This window comes from Grus americana, chromosome 3 (genome assembly GCF_028858705.1).
Source record: "Grus americana isolate bGruAme1 chromosome 3, bGruAme1.mat, whole genome shotgun sequence".
NCBI classification, from domain to species: Eukaryota; Metazoa; Chordata; class Aves; order Gruiformes; family Gruidae; genus Grus; species Grus americana.
In genome coordinates this window covers 517988-542751 of record NC_072854.1, presented here as the reverse complement: position 1 = coordinate 542751, position 24764 = coordinate 517988, and the positions used below count along the sequence as shown (strand labels likewise).

At 73.7% G+C, this 24764-nt stretch overlaps 1 protein-coding gene across 2 annotated transcripts in view; it reads left to right on the top strand.

Annotated features, from left to right (window-relative positions):
- Window positions 1–24764, top strand: part of DNMT3A (DNA methyltransferase 3 alpha) — a 41962-nt gene that overhangs the window by 5661 nt on the left and 11537 nt on the right. The window contains exons 2-6 of one of the 2 annotated variants that reach the window (XM_054820015.1): window positions 2041–2278; window positions 7281–7385; window positions 16669–16939; window positions 20883–20929; window positions 21948–22094. In XM_054820015.1, coding sequence (XP_054675990.1) covers window positions 2210–2278; window positions 7281–7385; window positions 16669–16939; window positions 20883–20929; window positions 21948–22094 — 639 coding nt within the window. In that variant the 5' untranslated portion in view covers window positions 2041–2209. Of the gene's footprint in view, window positions 1–2040; window positions 2279–7280; window positions 7386–16668; window positions 17009–20882; window positions 20930–21947; window positions 22095–24764 lie in introns of both variants that reach the window. The other variant, XM_054820014.1, reaches the window with a different exon arrangement.

Genomic DNA, 24764 nt, shown 5'->3' with positions numbered 1-24764 from the left:
ACCCAGCACCCAGCCCCCCACACCCCACACCGCTGTCCTGCACCCCCGGGTCCAATCCTGCACCCAGCACCCCACACCGCTGTCCTGCACCCCCGGGTCCCATCCTGCACCCAGCACCCAGCACCCCACACCGCTGTCCTGCACCCCCGGGTCCCATCCTGCACCCAGCACCCAGCACCCCACACCGCTGTCCTGCACCCCCGGGTCCCATCCTGCACCCAGCACCCCCCATCCCACACCGCTGTCCTGCACCCCCGGGTCCCATCCTGCACCCAGCACCCCCCATCCCACACCACTGTCCTGCACCCCCGGGTCCCATCCTGCACCCAGCACCCCACACCACTGTCCTGCACCCCCGGGTCCCATCCTGCACCCAGCACCCCACACCGCTGTCCTGCACCCCCGGGTCCCATCCTGCACCCAGCACCCCACACCACTGTCCTGCACCCAGCACCCCCGTCCCACACCGCTGTCCTGCACCCCCGGGTCCCATCCTGCACCCAGCACCCCCGTCCCACACCGCTGTCCTGCACCCCCGGGTCCCATCCTGCACCCAGCACCCCCCATCCCACACCACTGTCCTGCACCCCCGGGTCCCATCCTGCACCCAGCACCCCTGTCCTGCACCCCTGGGTCTCATCCTGCACCGAGCACCCCTAGCGCGCATCCTGCACCTGTATCCCACACCCCCCCCCGCACCCCTACCCATGCCCCGCGCCGCCATCGCTCCTCCTGCCCGCACCCCTGCCCGCACCCCAGCCCAGCCCTGCCTGCGAGGGGCCGTGCCGGGGGGGCCGGGACAGGGACAGCCGCTCCCACCCTCCTCCCACCCGCCGGCCCCCGGCTGAGCACCCCGAGGGGTCCCGGTGCCCGCGGCGGTGCTGGCGGGGGGAGGGGGGGGTGCTGCAGCCCCGCGGGGCCCCCCGGCCCCCCCCCCCGCAGGCAGCTCCCCCCCCGTACCCCCCCCGCAGGCAGCCCCCTCCCTGCACCCCCCCGCAGGCAGCTCCCCCCCCGCCCCCCCGGCCCCCCCCCGCAGGCAGCTCCCCCCCCGTACCCCCCCCGCAGGCAGCCCCCTCCCTGCACCCCCCCGCAGGCAGCTCCCCCCCCGCCCCCCCGGCCCCCCCCCGCAGGCAGCCCCCCCCGTACCCCCCCCCGCAGGCAGCCCCCGGCGCAGCAGCCGCGGGGACGGGAGGGACGTGTCGGGTTTTGAGTTTCTGTTCCCAGCAGCAGCGGCCCTGCCCGCCCCGCAGCCCCCCACCCCGCCGGCTGGGAACGGGCTGCGGCTGGAAAGCTCTAGAAACAAATTGCAGCTCCGGTGCCAAAGGCAACAGCAGCCTCGGCCATGGCTAATGCAGCGTTTGCCATAGCAACAGGTGCTGGGGCTGCCGCCGCCTCCGCAGCCCCGCGGGGCCCTGCCCGCGCCCCGCGCCCTGCAGGATGCGCCCCGCGCCGCCCCGGGCCCCCCGCGCCCTGCGGCGTGTCATCCCGCGCCCCGTGCCGCCCCGAGCCCTGCGGCGTGTCATCCCGCGCCCCGGGCCCCCCGCGCCCTGCGGCATGCAGAATGCGCTCCGCACCGTGCGCCCTGCGCCGTGCACCCCGCAGAATGCGCCGTGCACCCCGCACGCTGCGTCGTGCACCCCGTGGCACGCACCCTGTGCACCCTGCACCCCGCACGGCGCGCCGCGCACCCCGTGCCGCGCAGCTCACGCTGCGTGCCGCGCACCCCGCGCCGTGCACCACGTGCCACGCACCCCGCACCGCGTATCGTGCGCCACACACCCCACACCATGCACCACGCGCCGTGCACCCCGCGCTGCTGCAGCCGGCTCCGTGCACCCTGCGCCCCACTCTGTGCACCCCACAGCCGGTGCAGGCCGGGGCTCGGCCGCCTGCTGGGGACGACGCCGGGGACAACGGCCCGGCCCAGCCCGGCTGAGTCAAGGTTGTGGCGTGTTAATAATTGCCGGGGCCGGGGCGCGGTGCGGGGGGCGGCAGGGCCGGCGCTCCCCCCCTCACGTCAGCCCTCTCTGCTTCCCGCAGGGGCAGGAGGATCCAGGCAGGCGGCGGGACGCAGGGGCTGGCCGCTGCGGCGGGCGACGGCTCCCCGACCCCCTCCTCGGTGCAGAGAGCCGGAGCGCGGCGGCGGCGGCGGGGTCCGCTTTGGTGCTGAAGAGGCGACGGTCCCAGGCGCCCGCCCTCGCTCCCCACCATGCCGTCCAGCGGGACCCTCGACGCCAGCAGCCCCGCGCCGGACCGCGAAGCGCTTGACACGCACAAGGTAGGGTCCCGCCACGGCTCTGCCGGCTCTCGGCGGGGGGGGGGGGGGGGGGGGCTGCGGGGGGGCCCCGCTCACACCGCGGCCGTCCCCATCACCGGGCTTGGCGCTGCTCCTGCGGTGCTGGGGTGGCGGTGGGCTCCGGGGGTCTGGCTCGCTCCTGGCCAGCGCTGGCTGGCAGGCGTGCCGGGAAAAGGGGGTGCGGGGTCACCTCTGGCACGCCAGCCCCGCTCCCCCTCGCCGCGGTGGGGAGCGCAGAGCCGGGCGGGGGGAGCCCTGACCCGCGGCCGGGATTAGCACGGATTGAGCTATTCCTGGGGGGAGCGCGGGGAGGGGACGGGGAAGCCGGGACCTGCTGTCCCCTCCCGGCGATGGCCAGCACCGGGGCAAGCCCCGCTGTGGGGAGAGGGCTGCCGTGATGGGGGGGGGATCCCCAAGGCTGGGGGCTGCCCAGCCCTGGGCTGGGTGGGTGGCAGTGGGGTGGGGGTGGCTGCGTGCCCTGGGCCCCGGAGCAGCGGGAGGGGGACGCAGGGCCCCCGGCCCCCAGGCTCGAGCCCTCGTGCCAGTCCTGCTCCCTCGGCTGCGGGGGCTCGGGGGTCCCTGCCCTCCGCTTGCCGGGCGGCACGTGGTGCACGCTCGCCTTCTCGTGGCTGCTTCTTGCGAGGGGCTCGTGGCCCCGGCGGGTGGCCCCCCACGCTGCCTTCCCCTGCCCTCCCGGTGGAGCGGCTCTGTGCATGGGGGGGGGGTGTCCCCCAAACCGCCCTGCCTGCTGCGGGACGGAGCGGGGCTGAGCTGGGGGCGAGGGGCTGCGCCGGGGCTGCGCCGGGGCAGGTGGCAGGCTCTGACCGCGTCCTCGGTGCTCCCTGGTGTCCCTGCCACACGAGGACACGCCAGGCCGGCGGGGCCGGTGCCGGCAAAGGCATCGCTCTTCCTGCAGAGCAGAGAAGCATCCCCGTGGGCGCAGGGCCCGGCCTGCCCCGGTCAAGGCGTGGGGACCGGGGCCGGCAGCCAGCTGGACGCCATCCTGCTGCGGGCAGCGCGGGCTCGGGGTCATCTGAGTTCCTCCAGGCTGGCTCGGTCGCAGCGGCTGTGCCGTGCCTCCGTCACCGGGTCAGACCTGGCTGGCCCCCGCACCGGTGCTCCCCGTCCTCCGGCCATCGCTCCTGGCTGCGGGAGGGGCCGACCCGTGCGCCCGCTGGGAAATGCCCGGCGCGTTCTCGGTACGGCCGAGGGGGACGAGGAAACCGGGGCTCGGCTGGTCGGTCCCGTGCTTTCCCCCGCAGCGGGTTATGCCAGGGCGGGTGCATGCGGCCGAGCACACCCGTGCAGGTCACTGGCACCGGGAGCGTGAGCGAGGCGGACGCGGCAGCCCACCCCGTGTTTCGGTGCGGTTCTGGAGGCGTGTGGCAGAGCCGGCTTGGAGAGCGGGGCGCGGGGCCGCGGCACGGGGGGGTGTCTGCGGGGAAGAGCCGTGGGAGAAACCGTCACCTGCGGTGCAGCCCGGCTCGCCCTCGAAAGCAGGACCGGTGCCGGTCCCCAGGGTGCCAGCGACCCACGTGGGCTGGCAGCGAGCGTGCCGCGAGCGCGCCCGGCTGAGCGCTGTCCTGGCCTGACCCCGCTGGGATGCGGCATCGCCTCCCCCGCAGCCACGCGCGGAGGTCACCTCTGCCGAAGGGATGCGTGGTGCCGGCGGGGCCGGGAGGACGAGGCCGTCCCCCGACGCCCATGGCATCGTGGTTTGCACCAGTGCCGGCTGCCCTCGGCACCGACCCGGCGAGGCTGAGCTCCAGCTCCCATGCTGGGGGGGGGGTGTCTCTGCACCCACCTTCTCCTGCCCCCCAGCCCGGTTTCCCCCCCGCCGCTAAGGGGTCCCGGCTCCCGCCCCGCCGCCGGCCCGGTGCAGCCGGGAGCTGGGACCCGGCGCTGCAGCCACGGAGCCAGCACTGCGTCATGCAGCAGCTCTCCTCCTCGGCGGTGGTTTCCCTCCGGGTTGTTGCTTGGCAGCGGCGCAGGAGCGCGGTGCATCGGGGACGCGCCGTGAGCCCCGCGCCTGGCCGAGCCCCGGGAGAAGGGGAGCGGGGTGATTTACGGGGAGATGACTCAGCTCTGAGCGGGCCGCAGGCGGCGAGGGGCTGCAGCACCGGCACCCCTGCGCCAGGCTGGGGGGGAGCGGATCCCCCCGCGGCCCTTTGCACCAGCCCGGGCTGCGTCCCTGCTGCTCAGGCGCCTGCCCCACTCCTGGGGTGCCGGCCGTGCCCTGGGCTCCCCCCGCTGCTGCCCCGGGCCCCACGTCCCCCAGCTCGGTGACGCAGGGACCCGGGTTTGCAGCGGTGGGGACGGCTCTGTGCGTGTGGGGGCACCTCCCTGTCTGCACAGCGGGGACACCCCCTGCCCCCTCACCCCCCCACCCCCCCGGCGTTTTGTGTGCCGGGCGCCTGCAGCGGCGTGGGGAGCTGATCCGGGGGGGGGGGAGGGGGCCGTCCTGCAGCCGGGGGCAGCGCCGGGGGGTCCCGACACCATGGGAGGAGCCGGCGGCTGCGTTTGCAGGCAGAGCACCGTGCCCAGCGCGGCCTCGCCAGGACGGGCCCAGGCCGTGGGGGGACCCGCAGTGCTGCCGCTCGGGCGCTGAGACGGGGCTGGGGCAGCACAGCGCCCGCGGCCCCCCCGAGAGGGGGCATTGCCCCTCGGAGCCCCCCCACCTCACCGGCACCCACCGGGTGCTGCCCGGCTCCGTCCTCTCCCTGGCCACCCGGCACAGCCCATGTGCCAGCGCCACGCACTTGACACCCCGCCGTACCTTTCCTTTATGTCCCACGTAAACACCGCCGAGACCCGGCCGCCGTCGGCACGTGGCGGGGGGCAGCTGGCTGGAGCGGCCGGGGCAGCACCGGGACAGATGTCGGGGGGACTCGTCTCCGCTGTGGCACTCCTGCTGCCGGGAGCGGGGCTGGGCTGGGCCCCCGGGCTCCTCGGCAATGCCGGGTGCGCCGGCGATGGTGGCAGGAGCCTTTCATTTCCCGGTGGGGCTGGATGAAGCGCGGCCTCACCACGAGGACAGGCTGCGCGGCCACCCTGGCACCGCGGGACCGGGACGGTGCACCCAGGGGCGGCTCCAGCTGGGACAATGCGCAGCGCCGCACGGTTTGGCAAGGCGGGTCCCCGCGGCCATGGTGGGGGGCTCCGCTCTGCCCAGCCACGCAGCGGGTCTGTGGGGCAGGGACCCCCGGGAACCCCCCTGGGCACCCCGTTTGGCTCCTGCGCCGCGATGGAGCTGGAACCGTGATCCTGACGTCGTCCTTGGACCCGTCCCAAAACTTTCCGCCCAGGACCGCGTGGGGAGCGCGGCTCGGCCCAGGCCTGAGCCCCCGCGTGCCGCGGTGCCACCTCTCCTTGCTTGGCCCTGGCTTCCCTGCCCGTGGCACGGTGCCGGTGGGTTCCGGGGCTGGGCACAGTCGTTGTAGGGCTGGCGGGGTGTGGGGTCAGCGCTGGGGGCTGGGGGCTGGGGGCTGCCCTGCCCCACGCGCCAGCGAGAGGCACGTGGTGATGGAGCTGGGGTGAGCGCGGTCCCGGCGGGCCGCCATAGTGGCTGGGGACGAACCGGCACGTGGCTCCTGCGCCATCCCACACGCACGGCCCTTGGTGGGGGGAGACGGGTGGCGAGGGGCACCGGGGCACGTGGGCTGGGTTTGGGTGGGCAGGCGGTGGGCGGCCCAGAGCGAGCTGCTGGGGCACCGCAGCCGTGGGGCACCGCAGCCATGGGGCACCGCAGCCGTGGGGCACGGCACGTCCCGACCCCGTGGGACCTGCGGGCTGGACCTCAGCGGGGGTGCGCTGGTTGCTGCCCGGCAGATCCGCGGGCAGCGCTGCCTGCAACCGCCGCAGCCCAAGGGGAAGGAGGGCAGCGGCGGGCAGGAATGCGGCCGGGGCTGGCGCCCGCCATGGCTGCGGGGCCGCGCGAGTGCAGCTGGATGTCGGCGCTGTCTGGCTGCCAGCCCCATCCCCTCCCCGGCCTCTCCCTCGCCAGCCCCCCGCCGGCCTCTCCTCCTTCCCCTGCTCCCCCCTCCGCGGCCTCTTCCTGCCTTGGCTGCTGCCGCCGGGATCTTCTGGGGCTCAGGTGAAACCGGTCCCGCCGCCGCCGCGGGATGTGCCGGGGGCCCCGCGCAGCCCTCACCCCGCATGCACGTCCCCCTGCCGTGCCACGGCGCCGGGCGCGGGCCCCCCGAGCGGGGAGCGGGGCCCCCGGCACGCCGCGGTCCTCGGGCAGCTGCCGCGGCCCCAGCACGGGGAGCAGGTTCATTTCCCGGGGCCGCGTTCCCGCTCTGCCGCCCGTGCCGGCGCGTGCGCCCTGCCAGCGCCTGGGGCTGGGGCACGGTGCCGGGGAGGGAGGGACGGGGCAGCGGGGCGCTGGCAGCTGCTCCGGGGCAGGGCGTTGAAGAGGGGTGCACGGCCCCCCGAAGCGCCCGCGCTGGGGGCGGCGCGGTGAAGCAGGCAGCTGCCTGCCTGCTCCAAGGGCAGCCCGGTTCCTGCTGCCTGCCCTCGTCCCCAGGGAACCGCATGGTTCCCCGCAGGTGTGCCGTGCCGTGCCGTGCTGTGCCGTGCTGTGCTGTGCCGTGGGGTCCGTGCAGTCCTTTCGCATGCCGTGGTGCGGGAGCCCCCAGCCCCACGTCCGCAGGGCTCCGGTGGGTTGTGGGAGCTGGCGCAGGGGCACGGGGCAGGAGGGTCGGCCCCGTGAGGGCACCCGGCCCCAGGGCGGCTCGCGCCGCAGCCCGAGCCCTGGCAGGAGCCGCAATTGCCCATCCAATGGTGCCCCGGGGGCTGCTGGCCCGGTGATGCCAGCGGTGCTCCTGCCTCACCGGCCAGGCGCCCGGCCACGTGCGGCCCTCTGCGGTGCACCCGTGGTGCCGGCAATCCCAGTGCCGAGCGGGAGCGGAGCCGTGCCCAGGACCCCAGGCTGCCCGGCCCCGGGGCCGGCGGCGTAACCGTCCTCTCTGTCTCCGGCTCGTAGGGGGAAGAGGAGCCCGAGGAGAACCAGAGCAAGGAGGAGAAGCAGGAGCCGGGGACGCCCATGAGGAAAGCCGGGCGGCCCGGGCGGAAGCGCAAGCATGCCCAGGTGAGCCAGCGGGCACCGGGCGCGGGGGCCAGGTGGGGGGCGGCGGGGCGTCCCCCCGCGGGAACGTCCTGCCCCGCCGCCCGGTGGACGTGCCGCGCTGGCGGGAGACTACGGCTCCCGGCGTGCCGCGGGCCGGCCCGCCTCCCCTGCGTGCCGGGGCACACGGCCGCTCGCTCACGGCCCCGGCAGCCTCGGGCCGGGAGGGGAGCGGAGCGGCAGGAGGGGTGCGGCGGCCCCCCGGCCCCCAGCGCCGCCTCCTCCCCGCAGCCCCCGCGAGCCCCTCCTGCGCCTGTCGGCAGCAGCGCTCCGCTCGGTGCTGCTTCAGTCGAGGCCCCGCCGGGCGTTTGGTCCCCACCCAGGGGGCTGGCACCCCCATGCCCCCCCACCACGAAGCCGCTCAGCCCTCCTCTGCCTGCCGGGGCTGGCCGGGCACGGGCAGCGGAGCCCCCGGCCCCCCGGGCGATGATGCACGGCTCTCAGGCTCGCGCCGGCAGCTGCAGTAACGAGGCAGCTGTGAGTGTGCGGGGTCGAGCCCCCGCAGCTTCCCCGGCTCCTGCCGCGCAGGCGATGCCCGATCGGTGCGGGGCTCGGCGAGCTCCCGGCTCCCCGGCCCGGCTGGCTGGGATCGCGCCCCACCGCGTGCCGAAGCAGCTGAAACGGCTCGTGCCACAGAGCGCCGTGGGGCTCGCAGGCCGCTGTGACCATGGGGGGTTGCTGCCAGGTGGCAGGGGGGTGCTCGGGGCTTTGGGTGGCAGCCGGCTCCGGTGGGCACCAGGACGGGGCACCCGGGGCCGGGGAGGGCTCGCAGAGGCGGCAGCTCGGCGCTCCCAAGCCGCGCTGTGTCCCTGTCGGCTGGCCGGACGTCACGCGCGTCATCACCGGGTGCAGGCAGGGCTCGGGCAGCGTCCCCGTCCCCTCGCCCCACGGGAGGGGACAGAGGGGGGGCAGAGCTCCCTGGCAGGGGGACGAGCGGGGCCGGGGCACCTTTGCTTCGCAAAACTTTTTGTGAAGGTTTCTGGCTGCAGAAGGGGTTAATCCTGCGCTGGGACACGTCCAGATCCCTGCTGCCTGTCCCAACCCGTGCTGCCACGGTGGAGGGGCCGGAGAGGCTGGGACGGCGTCGCCTGGGGCGGGCAGGGGCGCGGTGGGGCGCGGTGGGGCGCAGGGCCGGCAGCCGGTGGGGGAGCGGGCGGCCAGGCTCTGAGCGCGGGCTGTAAATCCGGCGGGGCGGGAGGTACGTGCCGGGGCGGGGGGAGCTGTTTCGGTGGAAGAACAATGCTGGCATGGGAACAAACGGGGAAAGGCGTCAGGAACAGAGGGAGCCTGGGAACCAGGAGGTCTCTGCCCAGCCGGGCAGGGGCCCCGGGAACCCCTCCGGCACGGCGGGTGCGGAGCAGGGTGGACGGATGGCGGCGATGCCACGGCACCGGGCACCTCGCGGTGCCTCCTGCAGAAGAGCCGGCCGGCTCGCGGCGAGCGCCTGTCCCGCGCACGCTTGCCGCGTGCTCCCGTGCACCGCACCTGCCCCGTGCGCGGCGCCGGCCCGGCCGGCCGGCAGCTCCCGCTGCCAAGCGAGCGGAGCTGGCAAGCCCCGAGCCCCGCGGGCACTGCCAGGAGGCCGGGGAAAGCCCCAGCCGGGTGCGGGCTGCTAAAAATATCCTCCCTGCTGGAGAGCCCCGCGGTGCCAGCGCCTGCGGCACGGCCCCTGGCCGGGGGCACCAGACCGGGACGGAGGGGAGCCGGCGAGCGGCATGGGGACCCTGGGCAAGCGGGCCGGCTCCTCGGGGACTGGCCAAGGGTCCCCAAGCCCCCGCGCACAGGGACCCAGCAAGCAGACTGGGTGTTGCAGGAGGGTGCTGAGCGCCCGCCTACCCACACCCGGGGCAGGGACGCGAGCCCCACGTGGGGACGGAGCTCGCCGGCACAGGGGGCTCAGCGTGGGACTGGCAGGGGTCTGGGCTCCGAGGACGCGTGGCCGCTGCCGCCTTCCCTTGCCAGCGCGTCCGTGGGGCGGGCAGCTCGGCCCTGGGACCCCCGCAGGGGCTCGGTGGGGCGCAGAGGGCAGGCGGGAGGAGGAGGAGGTGCCGATGGCTGCTACAGGCAGGCCTGCCCGCGCCGGAGCTGGGGGCAGCGGTGCTGAGGAGAGGCCGCAGGGCCGGGCAGAGACGGAGCCTGGCAGGAGCTGGCAGCTGCCTGCAGAGCGGGTGGGGGGACCCCTGCCCGGCGGCGGTAACCGGCCCCTCGGTTTTCCCGGGTGCCAGAGGTGTTTTGCCCGGGGGGTGCATCAGGCAGGTGAGCAGGGCCGGGGGGGCGGCCCTGCAGGGACGGGGGTCACAGGTTTTCGGTGAGCCGTGCCATGCCGTACCATGCTGTCCTGTGGCGCGCCGTGCCGCGTTTAGCCACGCCGTGCCGTGTTTAGCTGTGCCGTGCCATGTTTAGCCGTGCCGTGCCGTGCGGTGCCGAGCTGTGCCAAACCACGCCATGCCGAACCATGCAGTGCCGTGGCTCCAAGACCAGCGCCTCAGGCCCGGCAGAGGCTCGGCAGCGGGATGTCCCCTCGGCCGGTGGCTCCGTGGTCGGTGCCGCAGACAGCAGCAACTCTGCCGGCACCTTTGCCCTGGCAGAGGGGGGGCACGGCCCAGGGACTGCCCCGTCCCCCGACCCCCCGCCCGGCACCTCCCCACACTCGGCCCTGCGGGTTTGGAGCTGCCACCGGTGCTCCGGCACGGAGCTCCCCAAGGTCAGTGGTGCATCGGGGACCGGTCCCCGGCGTCGGCACGCATCCCCGGCATAGCCAGCCCCTGCCCCGTGGCCGAGGCCCTGCCGGCGTCCCCCCGGCAGCGAGCGAGGCGGCGGGGCCGGCACGGGGCCGTCCAGCCCGGCGGGCTCCCGGCGGAGCAGCGTCCTTGGCGGGGGCCCAGCGGAGGGGAGGGGAGCGGGAGAAAGGCAGCGCTTGTTCCCAGGGCCCGGCCGGCGCGGAGGAAGCGGGTGGGTGGGCAGGAAGGCAGACCCGCCGCCGGGCCCTCCTTGGGGATGGGGACGGGCGCCGGGGCGGCCGGGAGGAGCAGGGCCACAGGGTGGGTCCCGGCCTCCCCTTCCCCTGTGCCTCCCTGGCCCGGCAGCCGGTATCCGAGTGGCAGCACCGGGACGTACCGGCGGCACGGGGGGGTCCGGTGAGCTAGGGTCCAGCTCCGACCCAGGTGGGGAAGCAGCAGCAGGACCGGAGCCGGGGCACCAGGTTTGGCCGGGGCGGCTGTTCAGGGGCACGAGGGTGGTTTTGGACAGGTGCCGTGCCAGGGCGTGCCGGCTGTGGTGCCAGGCGTGCCGCGTGTCCCTGCCCCGGCAGGCCATCGTGCGAGGGAGAGCTGTGGTGCGAGGCGACGCGGTGCCTGTCCCACCCTGGGGTTAACCTCCCACGTGTCCCGTCCCACCGCGACCCCGGGGGTGCGTGGCTCCCGGACGGGGGGTGCATAGTCCCGGCAGGGCCAGCAGCGATGGCTAATGCCGGTGCCACTGCCGTGGCCTCGCAGCCCCAAGGGGAGCTTGTGCCACTGGTGCTCCGGCCAGCCCCACGCCTGGGTGACCCCCGGGCCTCATCCTGCCCGAGGACTGGGCTGAGCCCCCCGCAGCCGCGCCTCCCCCTCCGCAGCCGCCTAATCCGGAGCACATTGCCGGCCTTCCCGTTTCCTCCCGGGAAGCCCACGCAGCGCCTGCGATTGTTTTCGGCGCAGCGTCCAGGATGCGGCCCCGAGCGGGGGCTGGAGGCGGCTGGGCCTCCACCACAACCCGCAGCTCGGCCCCGGCACCACGTTGGGGGGACGGCCGCCGGGGACCCCGAGGGAGGGCAGCCGCTGGCGGGGAACGCCGGCGTGCGGGCACGGGGGCACGCAGCGGGAAGCAATCCCTGCCCGCTCGCCACGGGGCCCGCTGCGGGACGGAGACCCCCGGCCCATTCCCGTGAGCCACGAGGGCTGGAGGTCGGGGTGCCGGGCCGGGGTGCAGCCCACGAGCCCCGCTTCGCCTTGCCCCGAGGCGCCCTCCCTCCCCGACCCTGCCCAGCCAGCTCCGGCCCCTCCGGCAGCTCCTCCTGCTCGGAGCCCCCGGTCGCACCGAGCCAGCGCGGTTGTGGCGCTGGCGGTACACGGGCATGGTGGGACGCAAGCGTAGTGTGTGCCGCGCAATCGGTTCCAGAGCCAGCACGAGGCCCGGGCGCAGGCGCAACGGATCCCCCCTCCGCCAGCCGGGGACTTCGCTCTCCGGCACCCGTCTCGCCAGCGGTGCCGGCTCCCTCCGCGGCTCCAGGGCCGCGTCCAGGTGCACTGCGGTGTCCCCGCAGCCTGTCCCGCCGCTGCGGTCGGTGTCCAGGCCTCTGGGGCTGCGGCATCTGTCCGTCAGCTGGGCACGCCAGGGTTTGTCCTTCAGCCTCTGCTGCCCCGCGCACGCCCTCGCTCGCAGCCGGGCACTCGTGGCACGACCCCCCCACCCTCCCGACGGCCGTGGTTTCTGCTCGGGTGAGCCGTGCCCTCCCCGGGGACCGGGCTTTGCCGCCGGCCCGGGCCGGGAGGCCGCCTGGCGCAGGGAGAGGCTGCCAGGCACCCCCGGGACTGGTGGCGGCAGCTCGCGTGTGCCTGGCACGTGGGTGTGCAGTGGCCCCCACCCCGGTGCGTGCACGTCCCCGGCACGAGCGACACCACCGCGCTGGCTGGCCGGGGCTGCGGTGGGGGCTGCGTGGTGCAGGAGGGCGTTTGGGAGCGGTTCCATGCATCCCTGTGGGCGGCCGGGCGTTGCGCTGGCGTGGCCGTGGCTCCGGTGCTGCCAGGCACCCTGCGAGGGTCCCCCCGGCCCCCCCTCCCGCCTCGCCAGCCCCTTCCCCTGTGGGGCGGCTTGGCCCCTCCGGCCCCGCTCCCCTCGGCACAACGGCCCCCCGGCCACCCGCACGCCGGGGCTGGGGCCAGCGAGCGAGCGGAGGAAGTGACTCTGCCAGTGAGCCGGGGCGGCCGTGCCGAGCAGGAAGCGCCCGTCGCCGCGGGGCCGCGGCCGCCAGCACGGAGAGGAGGCGCCTGCGCGGGCGGGCGGCAGCCGGACGGGGGTCTCCGCGCCAGCCGGAGGGGATGCACCATGGTAAGCGGCACAGGCCCCCACCGCCCGCCGGGCACGCCTGGGGAGAGGGCTCCTGCGCCTCACCGGGGAGCGGGTGCCGGCGGTGCCGGCGTGCGGATCCGGGGCGCCCTGGAGAGCAAAGCCTCCCCCACCACCTGCTGCCCCCCCCCCGAGTTCCTGCCCCACGCCTTGGCGTCCCCTCCCCGGCCCCTTCCCGGCAGCCCCAGGGCAGGGGAGGGTGGGCAGCGCCGCGGGCCCCCCGGCTCACGCCGAGCCTGGCTGGCAGCTTGACATTTGCTGCCTGGCGCCCTGCCACCGCACGGTGCATCCTGGGCCATGTAGTTTGCTGGGGACGGGCAGGAGGGTCCCTGCGGCCGGCTCCGCTCTGTGCCACCCCGGCACCGCGCTGGCCCCGTGCCGCAGCCCCCCGGCACCCCGGCCCTCCTCTGCCTCGGGGAGCCGAGAGGTGCCGGGGGGCTGCCTGTCCCCACAACGTGGCCCCGCTTCCTGGCATTGCCGCCGCAGGGACGGGGGGCCCTGCTCCGGGCAGGCAGCAGGCAGCGGGCAGGCAGCAGGCAGGGCAGCAGGCAGCAGGCAGGCAGGGCTTGCCTGCCCTCCCCGTGCGAGCCAGAGTGCCGTGGCCGCACAGGGCTGGGCACGGCCGGGCTGGGAGCAAACCTGGGGCCTCTGCCCCCGGCCCTGGGGTCCCGCAGAGCCCCCGACGCTCCCGGCTTCTCGCGGAGCCTCTGCTGCGGGTCCGGGGGCGGGTGGGGGGGCGAGCATGGCGCCGGGGGTGCACGAGCTCGCGGAGGTGAGCGTGGGACACAGGAAATGGCCGGGTGTCACCTCCCCAGCTCCCGGCACGGGGGGCGGCGGCAGCACCCACGGGTGTCTGTCCTTACGGCGTTCAGCCGCCGGCCCCGGGGGAGCCGCGGTGAGGCCGCAGCGGGCACCCCACGCGCGTGGGCAGCGTCTCCGGGGAGGATGGTGCCGTGTCCGAGCGGCTCCGCTGTCCCACGCTGGCGAGGGCCGAGCTCCAGGGATGGGCCCCGGGGCTGGCGTGGGGCGAGCGCACCCCGGGGGGGACCGAGCGCTCCCCGGCACCGCGGCAGCGGGGCCGACCGGGGCCTGGGGGAGCGGCGGAGGCAGAGCCCACCCTGCCGTGGCTGCGCCGGCGTCCGGCGCTGGCTGTCGCAGTGACGCAGCAGCACTTTCACTCTCCTTCGCCACGGAAACCGCCGAGCTGGGCCGCTCCTCTCGCTCTGACTCCGCTCCCACTCCCCCCGCCGCCGGCACTGTGCCGTGCCGTGCCGTGCAGGTCCCCCGGGGCTGGCGGCATGGCGGGTGACCAGCGATGCCATCCCCATCCCCGCAGCCTCGCTCCCGCGCTCGGCACCGCCGTCTGCCACGCTCACGTCGGCGCTGTCTGTCACGCGGGCACGCGCTCGGGCCCGGCGTGTCGGTGAGTGCCGGCACAGACGGTCCTCCCCCGTGTCTCACGCTCGCGCACGCTCGCCGCTCTGTCGCTGCACTCGCGAGCCGGGGCCAGCTGCACGTTTCCTGCCGGCGCTGGCACCGCCTGTCACACACGCACACACACACACCCGCCTGTCACACACGCTGGCACTGTCGCACACGCACACCCGCCCATGGGTGTTGGCGTCACCTATCTGACACACACGTGTGCACGTCATGGGTTCCGGCTGTGCCTGTCACGCTCTTTCCCATTCTCACACTTGAACACACCAGGGGCCATGTTTATGTGTGTTACACTTGCACACGCGTGTGCACGTGGGCTTGTTGCAGGGCCTGGCTCTGCCGGTCACCTTACACACACACACGGCACAATCCCCAGCGCTGCCTGTTGTGCACACACGTGTAGGAACACCCACACGGGCTGCCGTGCACACACACGCGCACACACACACGTGCGGTTGTCACACACCTCATCCCTTCCTGTCCCACACACCTAGCCGTCACGGGCCCTGGCTCCGCCTGTCTCACACAAGCGCGCACACGCACCGCGTCGTGGGGAGGGCGGCCCCGCGGCCCCGCCGCCAATGGGGACACCCAGCGCTGGCCCCGCACCGCGGCGTGGCGGCACGGGCGAGCCGGGCAGGGCGGCCAGCGCCAGCGTCCCCTCGGCACGGGGACGGGAGCGGCCGGGTGACATCCCAGCGCATCCTTGTGCCGAGGGTACCGTGGCACCATGTCCTGGTCCGAGGGTGTCGTGTCCATGTGTCCTGGTCCTGAGGGTGCCAGGTCTGTGTGTCCTGGTCCGAGGGTGTCGTGTCCGTGTGTCCTGGTCCTGAGGGTGCCACATCCGTGCGTCCTGGTCCGAGGGTGCCACGTCTGTGTGTCCTGGTCCTGAGGGTGGTGTGTCCGTGTGTCCTGGTCCTGAGGGTGCCACATCCATGCGTCCTGGTCCTGAGGGTGCCACGTCTGTGTGTCCTGGTCCTGAGGGTGTCGTGTCCGTGTGTCCTGGTCCTGAGGGTGCGGTGTCCATGTGTCGTGGGGAGGCCATTCTGTGGGCTGATGCCGGCAGGCAGCTCAGCACCACGCAGCCGCTCGCTCCCCCAGCCACCCGCAGTGGGACGGGGCACAGGAGAGGAGGAGTAGAAGCCAGAAGCGGGGGGGTGGAGGTGCGGAGGTTTAACAAGAGGAGGGGCGGCGGCAGAAGAGGGAAGGGAGTGATGAACCAAGTGACGCAAAGGCGTCCCCCACCACCCGCCGTGGGCAGAGCGATGCCCTGAGCAAAAGATGTCGCCTTACCCCAACCCCTCCGCTCCCTTTTTGCTGCCGATGGGACGTTACGTGGCGTGCAACGTGTCATGTAGTAGACGTGGTGGTGGTGGGTTGACGGTTGGACTCGATGATCTGAGAGGTCTTTTCCAGCCTTAGTGGCTCTCTGATTCTGTGATTGTTTAGTTCGGGTCAGCTGCCGTGTGACACGGCTTGGTGTCCTGGTCCTGAGGACATCGTGGTGGGCTATCTGGGTCCCAAGGGTGCCGTGGCAGCGTGTCCTAGTCCTGGGGGTACCGTGACATCGTGGTCTGGCCCTGAGGGTGTCATGACACCACGTCCTGGTCCTGAGGGTGCCTTGGCCATTTGTCCTATCCTGAAGGGTGTCATGACCACTTGTGCTGGTCCTGAGGGTGTCCTGGCTTTGTATCCTGGACCTGAAGGTGCTGTGACAGCGTGCCATGGCTGCGTGTCCTTGTCCTGAGGGTGCCGTGGCTGCGTGTCCTGGTACCGATGATGTCGTGTCCGTGCGTCTTCATCCTGAGAGTGCTGTGGCATTGCGTTCTGGTCCTGACTATGTCGTGGCCACGTGTCCTGGTCCTGAGGGTGTTGTGGCAGTGTCTCCTGGTCCCGAGAGTGCCACAGCTGTGTGTCCTAGAGCCGAAGGTGCCGTGGCCTTCTGTCCTAGTCCTGAGGTATCTATGGTGGTCCAGGGAGCGCTGTGGCTGGGTGTCCTGGTCCTGAGGGTGTCACGGCTGTGCGACCAGGTCCTGAGGGTGTTGTGCCACCGTGTCCTGGTTCCTGAGGATGCCATGGCAATGTGTCCTGCTCCTGAGGATGTCCTGGCAGCATGTCCTGGTCCTGAAGGTGCCATGGCATTGTGGCCTGGTCCTGAAGGTGGCACGGTAGAGTGTCCTCATCCTGAGGGTGTCACAGCAGCATGCCCTGTTCCTGATGAGCTCGTGTCCCTATATCCTGGTTCTGCGGGTGCCATGGCACTGTGTGGTGGTCCTCATGGTGCCATGGCCGCGTGTCCTGGTCCTGCGGGTGCCACGGTAGTGCCGTCCTGCCCCCGGGCACCCTGCCAGCCCCTGCAGGCACCGGCAGCCCGGCTGCCTGAGGTGCAGGAGGTGGAACTTGGTCTTTTTGGCGTAACACACATTTGTCACCGCGCCGTGGAGCCGTGTCTCCTGGGCTGTGGTCCCAGAGATACCCTGCGCCCTGTGTCATCTGTGGTGGGGAAGCGGGGTCAGGGCAGGGGGACGGGGGCTGGACGGTGCTGGGTGCACCAGGGTGGTGGTGCCAGGGGTCGCGCCGTGCGGCCCGGCGACGATGGCTGGTGGGGTGCGGTGGGGACAGGGGTGGGGGTGCAAGCGGGGCTGTGCCCCCCACCCCCCCCGCCAGCGCCCATGGCAGCTCCTTTCCCTCTCCTTCTCGGCAGGTGGAAAGCAGTGACACCCCCAAAGACATCGCGGCCATCCCCAAGTGCCCCCCGCCCTGCCCGGAGGCCAGCCCCGCCGAGCCGCTGCCCAACGGGGACGTGGAGGGGGACGGCGCCCAGTGGAAGGGCGCGGAGGAGGGCGGCGCGAGCCCCAAGGGCGGGCGCCCCGAGGAGGACGAGACGGAGAGCCTGCCGGACGGCGAGACGGGCCGGGCGCTGGAGAACGGCCGCTGCACCCCCAAGGAGGGCCTGGACGCCCCGGCCGATGAGGGTGAGCTGGCCCCTTCCGACCCCCAGAAGAAACGCGGGAGGAGGAAACTCCTGGAGGCCGCAGAGAAAAGTAAGACCTCAGCGTTGAGGGCTCCCCGCTACGGGGCCGCGGCTCTGCCCGCGCGGTCTGCCGGCACCCACTGCGCCCCTCCGGGGACCCCCGGCCCCACCGCCCCGCCGGGCACGCCGTCCCCGGGAGGGGTCCGGGCCGCAGTGGCTCCCGGGCTGGGGAGCGCTGCCGGAGGAGGAGGAGGAGGTGGAGGTGGAGGAAGGGCTGAGCCCCTCCGTGCCACGCAGGATTCGGGACGGGGCAGCGGATCAGGGTGGGGGCTGCCCACGTGCGCTCGTCCCGTCACACCGCCCTTCCCGCCGGCCTCCGCTCCCCCGGCAGCCGCAGGGCGGGCAGGAGGGGAGGGCGGCGCGCGCTCGTGCCGCTTTGCATGGCAGCCCTGCATGTGCCGCGGGCGTGGAGCCCCGCTGCCCCGGTGCCGAGGAGGTGCCAGCTCTGGTGCCGGCGCTGCTCTGGGTGTTGCGTGGAGCGTGCGAGGCAGCGGGCTCGGCGCCGCGCCGAGGGTCAGCTCCAGGCACCAGCGCGTGCTGGGCACCGACCGGCCGGCTGGGGAGCGGCTGGGCAGAGGAGGCCCCGGGGGTCCCGGTGGGCACCAAGTTGACCACGAGCCAGCAGCGGGTCCTCGTGCAGTGATGGCAAACGGCGTCCCGGGCCGCGTTGGGAGTGTTGCCCACTGGTGCGGGAGCCCACCCCGGGAGTGCTGGGCCCAGTGCCGGGCTCCCCAGTCCACGAGGGACACGGACAGACTGGAGAGAGTCCAGCGAGGGGCCACCGAGATGCCGAAGGCCTGGAGCATCTCTGCTGTGGGGAAAGGCTGAGGGAGCTGGGACGGCTCAGCCTGGAGCAGAGCAGCTCAGGGGGATGGAATCCATGGCTGGCAGCGCCTGCGGGGAGGGGATGAAGCAGAGGAGCCAGGCTCTTCCAGTGGTGCCCAGGGACGGGGGCCACGGGCACACGCTGGAGCCGGGAGGGTCCCCCTGAACCCCGGGTGGGCTCGCCGTCCCTGGGGACTCTGGTCGTGGTCCTGAGCAGCGGCTCCGGTGGCCCGGGCGGAGCGGGGGGCTGGACTGGGGGGACCCCCACCAGTCCGTGGGTGTGTCGTGTCCGTGAGCGTGGGTGCGGGTCCGTGTGTGTGGTTCGGGGAGGGCTCCCAGCCCTGCCCCCCCCGACACTGCGAGACCCTCAGCCCCCCTGCAGCCCCCAGCACTGGGCACCCACTCCCTGGCCCACGCCAGCCCCGGGTGCTGCCCAGCCGTGCCCGAGCTCCTGGCCAGGCAGAGTCGAGCCGCTCAGCACCACAGGCACAGACCAGCAGAGACCTACTGCCGGCCATGCCAGGCGAGGGACGGGGATGAGCGGGGACAGGCTGGGCTGGCGCTGGGCTGGCGCTGGGCTGGCGCTGGGAGAGGCCGGGCTGGAGACGAGCGATGCAGATGCTGCTGCAGTCACGAGGCACAGAGCAGCGGCCGAGGGAGCGGAGAAGCCGCAGCTGGCAGCGCGGTACAGACGGTCGGGGAGAGCCCTGCTCAGGCGCGGGTCGTGGTGCGGCCCCGGTGCCGGGCTGACCGCGGCAGTCGAGGGGAGCTGGACCAGGCGGGCTGAGCCAGCGCCGGTGGGAGCAGCGTGTCCCGATGTGGAGTGGGGTGGGGGCAGCCCTGGGGGTGCCCTGCTGCCGGCTCCCGCCTCTGCCATCGCTCTGGATCCAGCGGCCGGCAGCAGCGGGGACCGGCGGGATCGTGAGCACGGTGCCATGAGCGCGGTGCGTGAGTGTGGGTGCCGTGGACGTGGGTGCCATGAGCAGGCCGGGTTCCACCTTCCAGCCTTGGGCTGCTGTTCAGCACCGATCACCCGGAGGCTCTTCCCTCCTCTCCTCTCTTCTCCGGCGCTTTCCTGCAAGCAGCCGGTGTCTACGGCCGTGCACCGCCTGCCCCAGTGCTGCCCCGAGGCTCCTCCGCTGGGCTCGGGACAGGAGCCCTGGGGAGGGTGCTGAAGCGGTACCCGGTGGTACCCGGAGCCCCCGTGCCTGGGGCAGCCGTGACAGCCGCCGGGAGCTCGCTCCCTTCCCTGGGAGCCATTTCCAGCACTTGGGCCACGCCTGTGCCGAGGTCGGCGGCGGCGGCATCGCCTTCCAGCGACAGGTTTGGCTCCTGCTGGATCCCCTTCTGCTCCTTGGTCCTTCAGCTCCCGCTGCCTCACGCCGCCGGCCGGCCGGCTCTCCCCAGCACCCCTCACCCCCCGTGCTGCCTCCATGGCGGTTCCTTCTCCTCGCACGCTGGCTCTTCGCCTCTCGGTGCCGCTCTGGCCCGGCACGGAGCTGAGGACCTGCCCTGCTCCTCCAGCGCTGCCCAAGCATGACTTCCCGGCCGCCCCGCCAGCTCCGCACCCCTTCGCTGTCCCCCCTGTCCCGTCCCTGCCGAAATCTCTGGTGGGGGAAGGTCTCGGGCAGGACCCTGCCGTGGGTCAGTAGCTCTGCGTCCCGGCCCATCGGCACAGCAGGCCGGCAGAGAGCGCAGGGCACGGCGCTGCCGCGGAGCGCCGGCGCGGGCAGGAGCTGAGGCCGGCGGCTTCGCCGAGCCCCGGCCGTGCCAGGCGTGTGCGGGGTGCTCGGGCAGCGAGCTGCGGCCGCAGTGCCACCGTGGCCCAGCACAGGAAGGCGCTGCAGCAGCCCCGGCACTGGTGACGGCCCGGCACTGGGCTCTGCACCGCACAGCGGGCAGGGTGGCAGAGAGGTGGGGGGACACCAGCCACGTGCCCCCCAGTGCGGTTGGTGCCCCCCAGTTTGGCCAGTCCCGGTGCCTGGGTTGCTGGACCCAGTGACAGAGGTGACCAGCAGTTCCTCTCAGAACTGGCCAGGTCCCCTCCCTCATCCGTGCCTCAGTTTCCCCACTTGAGATCCCCACGGACCAGGACAGGTCACCCAGGGCACGCACCCACTCCTACCCCAGCATGGACCCAGAAAGCTCCTGGCTCCCAGTGCCTCCCAGTGTCCCCAGTGCCTCCCAGTGCCCCCAGCACTCAGAGCAGGACTCTTGGGCCGCTCTCCTGCTCGGGACTCACTGCTTCTGGGGGGGGGCGGCTGCTGCGGGGGGGTCAGGTCCCCGTGTGCCGGCTGAGGGACTGGGTGTCCCGCAGGGCTGGGTGGGTGTCGGGGGGCTGTGGCTGCGGCACGGCCCGAGGACCCGGGGGACGCTGCACCCTGCAGCACAACGGGGCGCGTGTTCGGCCGGCGAGGGGGCCCTGGGGGTCCCGGGCGAGCCCCCGCCTTGCAGCCAGGTCCTGGCTGGGCCAGCTGGAGCCCGGCAGCCCCGACGCCGATGCCCTCCCCAGCGCAGGGACCCACCGGCTGCGGCGCGGGTGGGTGGGTGCCCCGGCATGCAGGCGCCGGCACGCCCCACGCTGCAGCCCGGCTCCCCGTGCTCGGCCCCGGCCGCTGGCAGCTCGGGGTGCGCGGAGGTTTGCAACCCCAGAAACGGTCGGGGTTATTTTTAGCCGCTTTCCCGGCAGTGGCTCGGCGTGTACCTGCAGCGCGCGAGATGTGCCGATAGCACAGGAAGCCGGCGAGGCTCGGCACGCTTCCCCTGCCCGCCCCAGCCCGCAGCCGCTCCCCCGGACCCCCGAGCCCCCGGAGCCCCGGCTGGGGTGCGGGGAGGGGGCGCGGGAGCAGCCCGCTCACGTCCCGGCAGCCAACGTCCCCCGGGGAGCACGGCCCAGGCCTCGCACGGCGGCGATGGGTGCCCTTCCCCGGGCCAGGGCCACCCCCTGGCCGGGCTGGGGGTCCCGGGTGGGCCCCGTCTCAGCTGCGGGGGCCGGGGGGCCCTGCCCCATAGCACCGAGCTGAGCCCCCGCTGATGGCTCCTCTCTGTTCTGTGTGCAGGCAAGGAAGAGAAGGAGGAGAACAACTTCGACACCCTGAAAATGGAGGCAAGTATGTCCCAGGGCCGGGCCCCTGCCGGGGGCTGCACCGAGGCACCGCAGGAGCCGGGCACGGCCGCTCAGCCCACCGGGCAGCCTGGCGCTCCCCATGCCCGCGGGAACCGGCACCCCGCGGTCCCTCGGCAGCGGCGGCCCTGGGGTTCCCAGCTGCAGGGACGGGGTTCCCAGCAGGACGGGGCTCCTGGGCTCCTGGGCTCCTGCACCCCCACAGCCGGGCACCGGGCAGCGCCCGCCTCTGTGCTGGGCACCGGGCGGCACCGAGCTGTGGCCGGGCCGGTGAACCCCCTCCATCCAGCCCTCCTCGCGGCACGGTGCTCCCGGGCTGACCCCACACCTCCCCAGGTGCCCCGGCAGAGCACATCGACTCCGGGCAGATCTGCGCCCGGGGTGGTGCCGGCAGTGCCCGTCGCGGTGCGGCCAGCCCCAGTGTGGTGCCCGGCCCTGGTGCATCCAGGTCCTGGTGCAGATGTGGGCCAGAGCAGGGGGGTGTGCAATGGGGGGGTGTGCAATGGGGGGGTGTGCACACATGGGGGGGTGTGCACACATGGGGGGGTGTGCAATGGGGGTGTGTGCACATGGGGGTGTGTGCACATGGGGGTGTGTGCAATGGGGGGGGTGTGCACATGGGGGGGTGTGCACACATGGGGGTGTGTGCAATGGGGGGTGTGTGCACATGAGGGGGGTGTGCACATGGGGGTGTGTGCACATGGGGGGTGTGCACATGGGGGTGTGTGCACATGGGGGGTGTGCACATGGGGTGTGCACATGGGGGTGTGCACGTCTGTGCACCCAGGCAGGCGGTGGTGCCCATCTGCCCCGGCCAGTCCCAGCGTGCACAAGCGGGGTGCCCACTCCAGCCCCCCGAAGCAGCTCTGCTCCACCCCCCCCGCTGCCCCCCAACTCCTGCCTGTCCAGGGTCACGGCTCCCACCGCGCTGCCGTCCCCGGTGCCCGTGGCGGCGCTGGAGCCGCGGCCTTCAGCCTGCTCTCTCTCCCTCCGGCGGCAGGGCTCCCGCGGGCGGCTGCGCGGCGGGCTGGGCTGGGAGTCGAGCCTGCGGCAGCGGCCCATGCAGCGGCACACCTTCCAGGCCGGGGACCCCTACTACATCAGCAAGAGGAAACGGGACGAGTGGCTGGCCCGCTGGAAGAGGGAGGTATGGAGCCGGGGGCGGGCACCGGGCACCGTGGCGCGGTGGTGATGCTGGGACGGGGTGGATCGCGTGGTCCCAGCACCCCAAGCCCTGCGGCGTCCAGCCATCTCGCAGGCCCCCGCGGCTAATTGCGGCGTCGCTAAGGACGGCAGGCAGAGCTCTGGCAAAACACGGCACGTGCAGAGCGCTCTGCCGGGCTCCGGCAGTGCCGGGGGGAGCGGCTGCATGAGGGCGGTCAGCACGTGGCGGGGGCTCGGGCGGGCAGCCCTGCCGCAGGCACCCCGGCTCGTGCCGTGCCGTGGGGCCGGCGGTGGGGCTGGTGCTCCCCGTGGGACGGCTGCGGCGGCGCCGCTGCCCTGCCCGCACCCGGGTTTCACACTATGGCTGGGGCGGGCAGCTGCGTTTCTCACGCCTGCGCCCCCTCCCCGGGCCACCATAAGCCAGGGGCCCGGTGTGTGCGCGGCCGCCGGTGCAGGGGCCTGCCGGCGCAGGCAGCGCGGGGCCCTTCCTTCTCCCGCGGGATGTGCCGAGGGATGTGCCGAGATGGTGCCGTTCCTGACGGTTTCCCGGGGAACCAGCGTGCGCCGTGACGCAGCCGAAACCAGCAAAGCCAAGGGCAGCGGCGGGGGGCAACGCAGGCGCGGGGCTGCGGGCAGGCCGCGGTGCCAGCGGCCGCTCGGGGGGTGCCATGGGGCAGGGGGTCTGCGGCGCCCCAGGGGTCCCATCCCCACCGCCGTCCCCCCCTCGCCCCGTTCTCTGCGTCGGCACCAGCTGCCGGCAGGTCTCCCTGGCAACAGGTCCCCTCGTGCCGCCACCGCCGCCCGCGGCACTATTTATAGCCCCGCGCTGCCGAGTGCCGTCACGCTGGCACCGCACCGGGACGGGGGAGCTGGCGTGGCTGAGATGTCCCACAGGGCACGGCTGGCACGGCCAGGGCAGTGCCGGGGGGCACAGGGCGTGGGTGGCACGGCCACGATGTCCCCCTGGGGCACGGCACGGCCAGGGCGGCTCTGCCAGGGGATCTCGTGGATCGGCTCCTCCCGGGCACGGGGGGTCCCGCCGCCGGGGTGGGGGCTGGCAGCTGTGGGGGCTCAGGGGTCACCGTGCAGCTGCTGCCCGCGGGCAGAGGTTCCGGCTGCCGCAGGGTGGGCCGGTGGAGCCGGGGGGTGACCTGAGGGGTGTGCAGCCAGCACGGGCACCCCCGAGCGCGGGTGGGCTGCGTGCCTGCGGGGGGGTTTGCCAAACGCGTGGTCGTGGCCAGGGTTTGCTGCCTGCACCCCAGTGGGGGGGCACCAGCGATGCAGGATGCAGGCCTTTGCCCGCAGCCGCAGAACGGCGCAGCTCCCGGTGCAGCCGCGCTCTGGCCACGAGCAGCACTGCAGCTGCTGCCGGCGGCGCCACGGACGGGCCCCTGCGCCGTGGGCTCCGGCCACGGGCCGGTGTGGGCTGCCCGGCAGTGCCCGGCCTCGCGGCCCCCCCGGCCCTGCCCGCGCTGCGTGCCGGGTGGTGCAGGCAGCGCCGGGCCGGGCCGTGCCGAGCATGCGGGGCAAACCGCAGCTCGGCGCGGCCGGGGAGGTTGGTGGTTGCAGCCGCTGAGTAACAATTTTCCAACACACGGTTCGCTCGCCAAAACAAATGCAGATCCAGGTCAGCCAGAATCGCTCGTCAGCCAAAAATAATTGGGAAAAAATGCTAAAAAAAAATCAAAATACTTCTTTTGAGGAGTCTCTCATTCTCAAACAATGCTGAATTTAGCCGCGTTTAATTCCTTTATTTTTCTAATAAGAATAAGTGTTTTCTTTTCATTACGGGAGAAAGCCAGAAACGTTTTCGGGCCGGATCGGCCTTTCCCCCGGTCTCGGCTGACAACCGCCGCGCGCTCGTGCCCAGCACCAGTTGTCACTGGGTGGTGGGGCCAGCGATGCGGCTCCCCGGCACGGGGGACAGGACGTGCCCCCCACAGCCCGCGTGGCTCCGTCGCGGGGGGAGCCTTGCCCTTTCCCTCCCTCCGGTGAGCTCCCCGTGCCGGACGTGGCGCTGGCCGTGCCCCGAAGAGGTTTGCTGCGTTGGGAGTGCCAGGGACCTGGAGGGCTCGGGGACGGGAAGCCCTCCCCGGGAAGGGGCTCCCACGGCACGGCCCCCCGTGCCCAGCCCACCTGCCCGGCGCCAGCCCTGCCTCGTCTCGCCACGTTGGAGCCCTTCGGTGCCGGCTGCTTCCCCTCTGCGGAGGTCCCCAAACCTGTCATTAGTCACCTCAGGGCGTATTTTTAGCGAGCGGAGCGGGCTGGCAGCGTCCCATCGGCCGGGCACGGCTGCTCCTCATCCCCGGACGGTGCTGGGGCTTCCCCCCCCTCCCCGAACACGAGGGCTCGCCGTGCTCCATGCACCCGTGGCAGGGACACCACCGCCCGTGCCACACCACGCCAGCGCTGTTTGGGGCCCCCTCCAGCCTTCCCTCCTCTTCCTCACCCCCACCAGCCTTCGAGGGCGGTCACTGCCGCTCGCTGGCCCCAGCACTGTGCAGGTCCGGGCACTGGCCCTTGCCCCTCTGTGCCGGGACATCCCCGGCTGTGCACCCCCAACACTGTGCCAGCCGTGGGGCGGGGATGGGGATGGGATGGGGATGGGATGGGAATGAGGATGAGGATGAGGATGAGGATGAGGATGGGGATG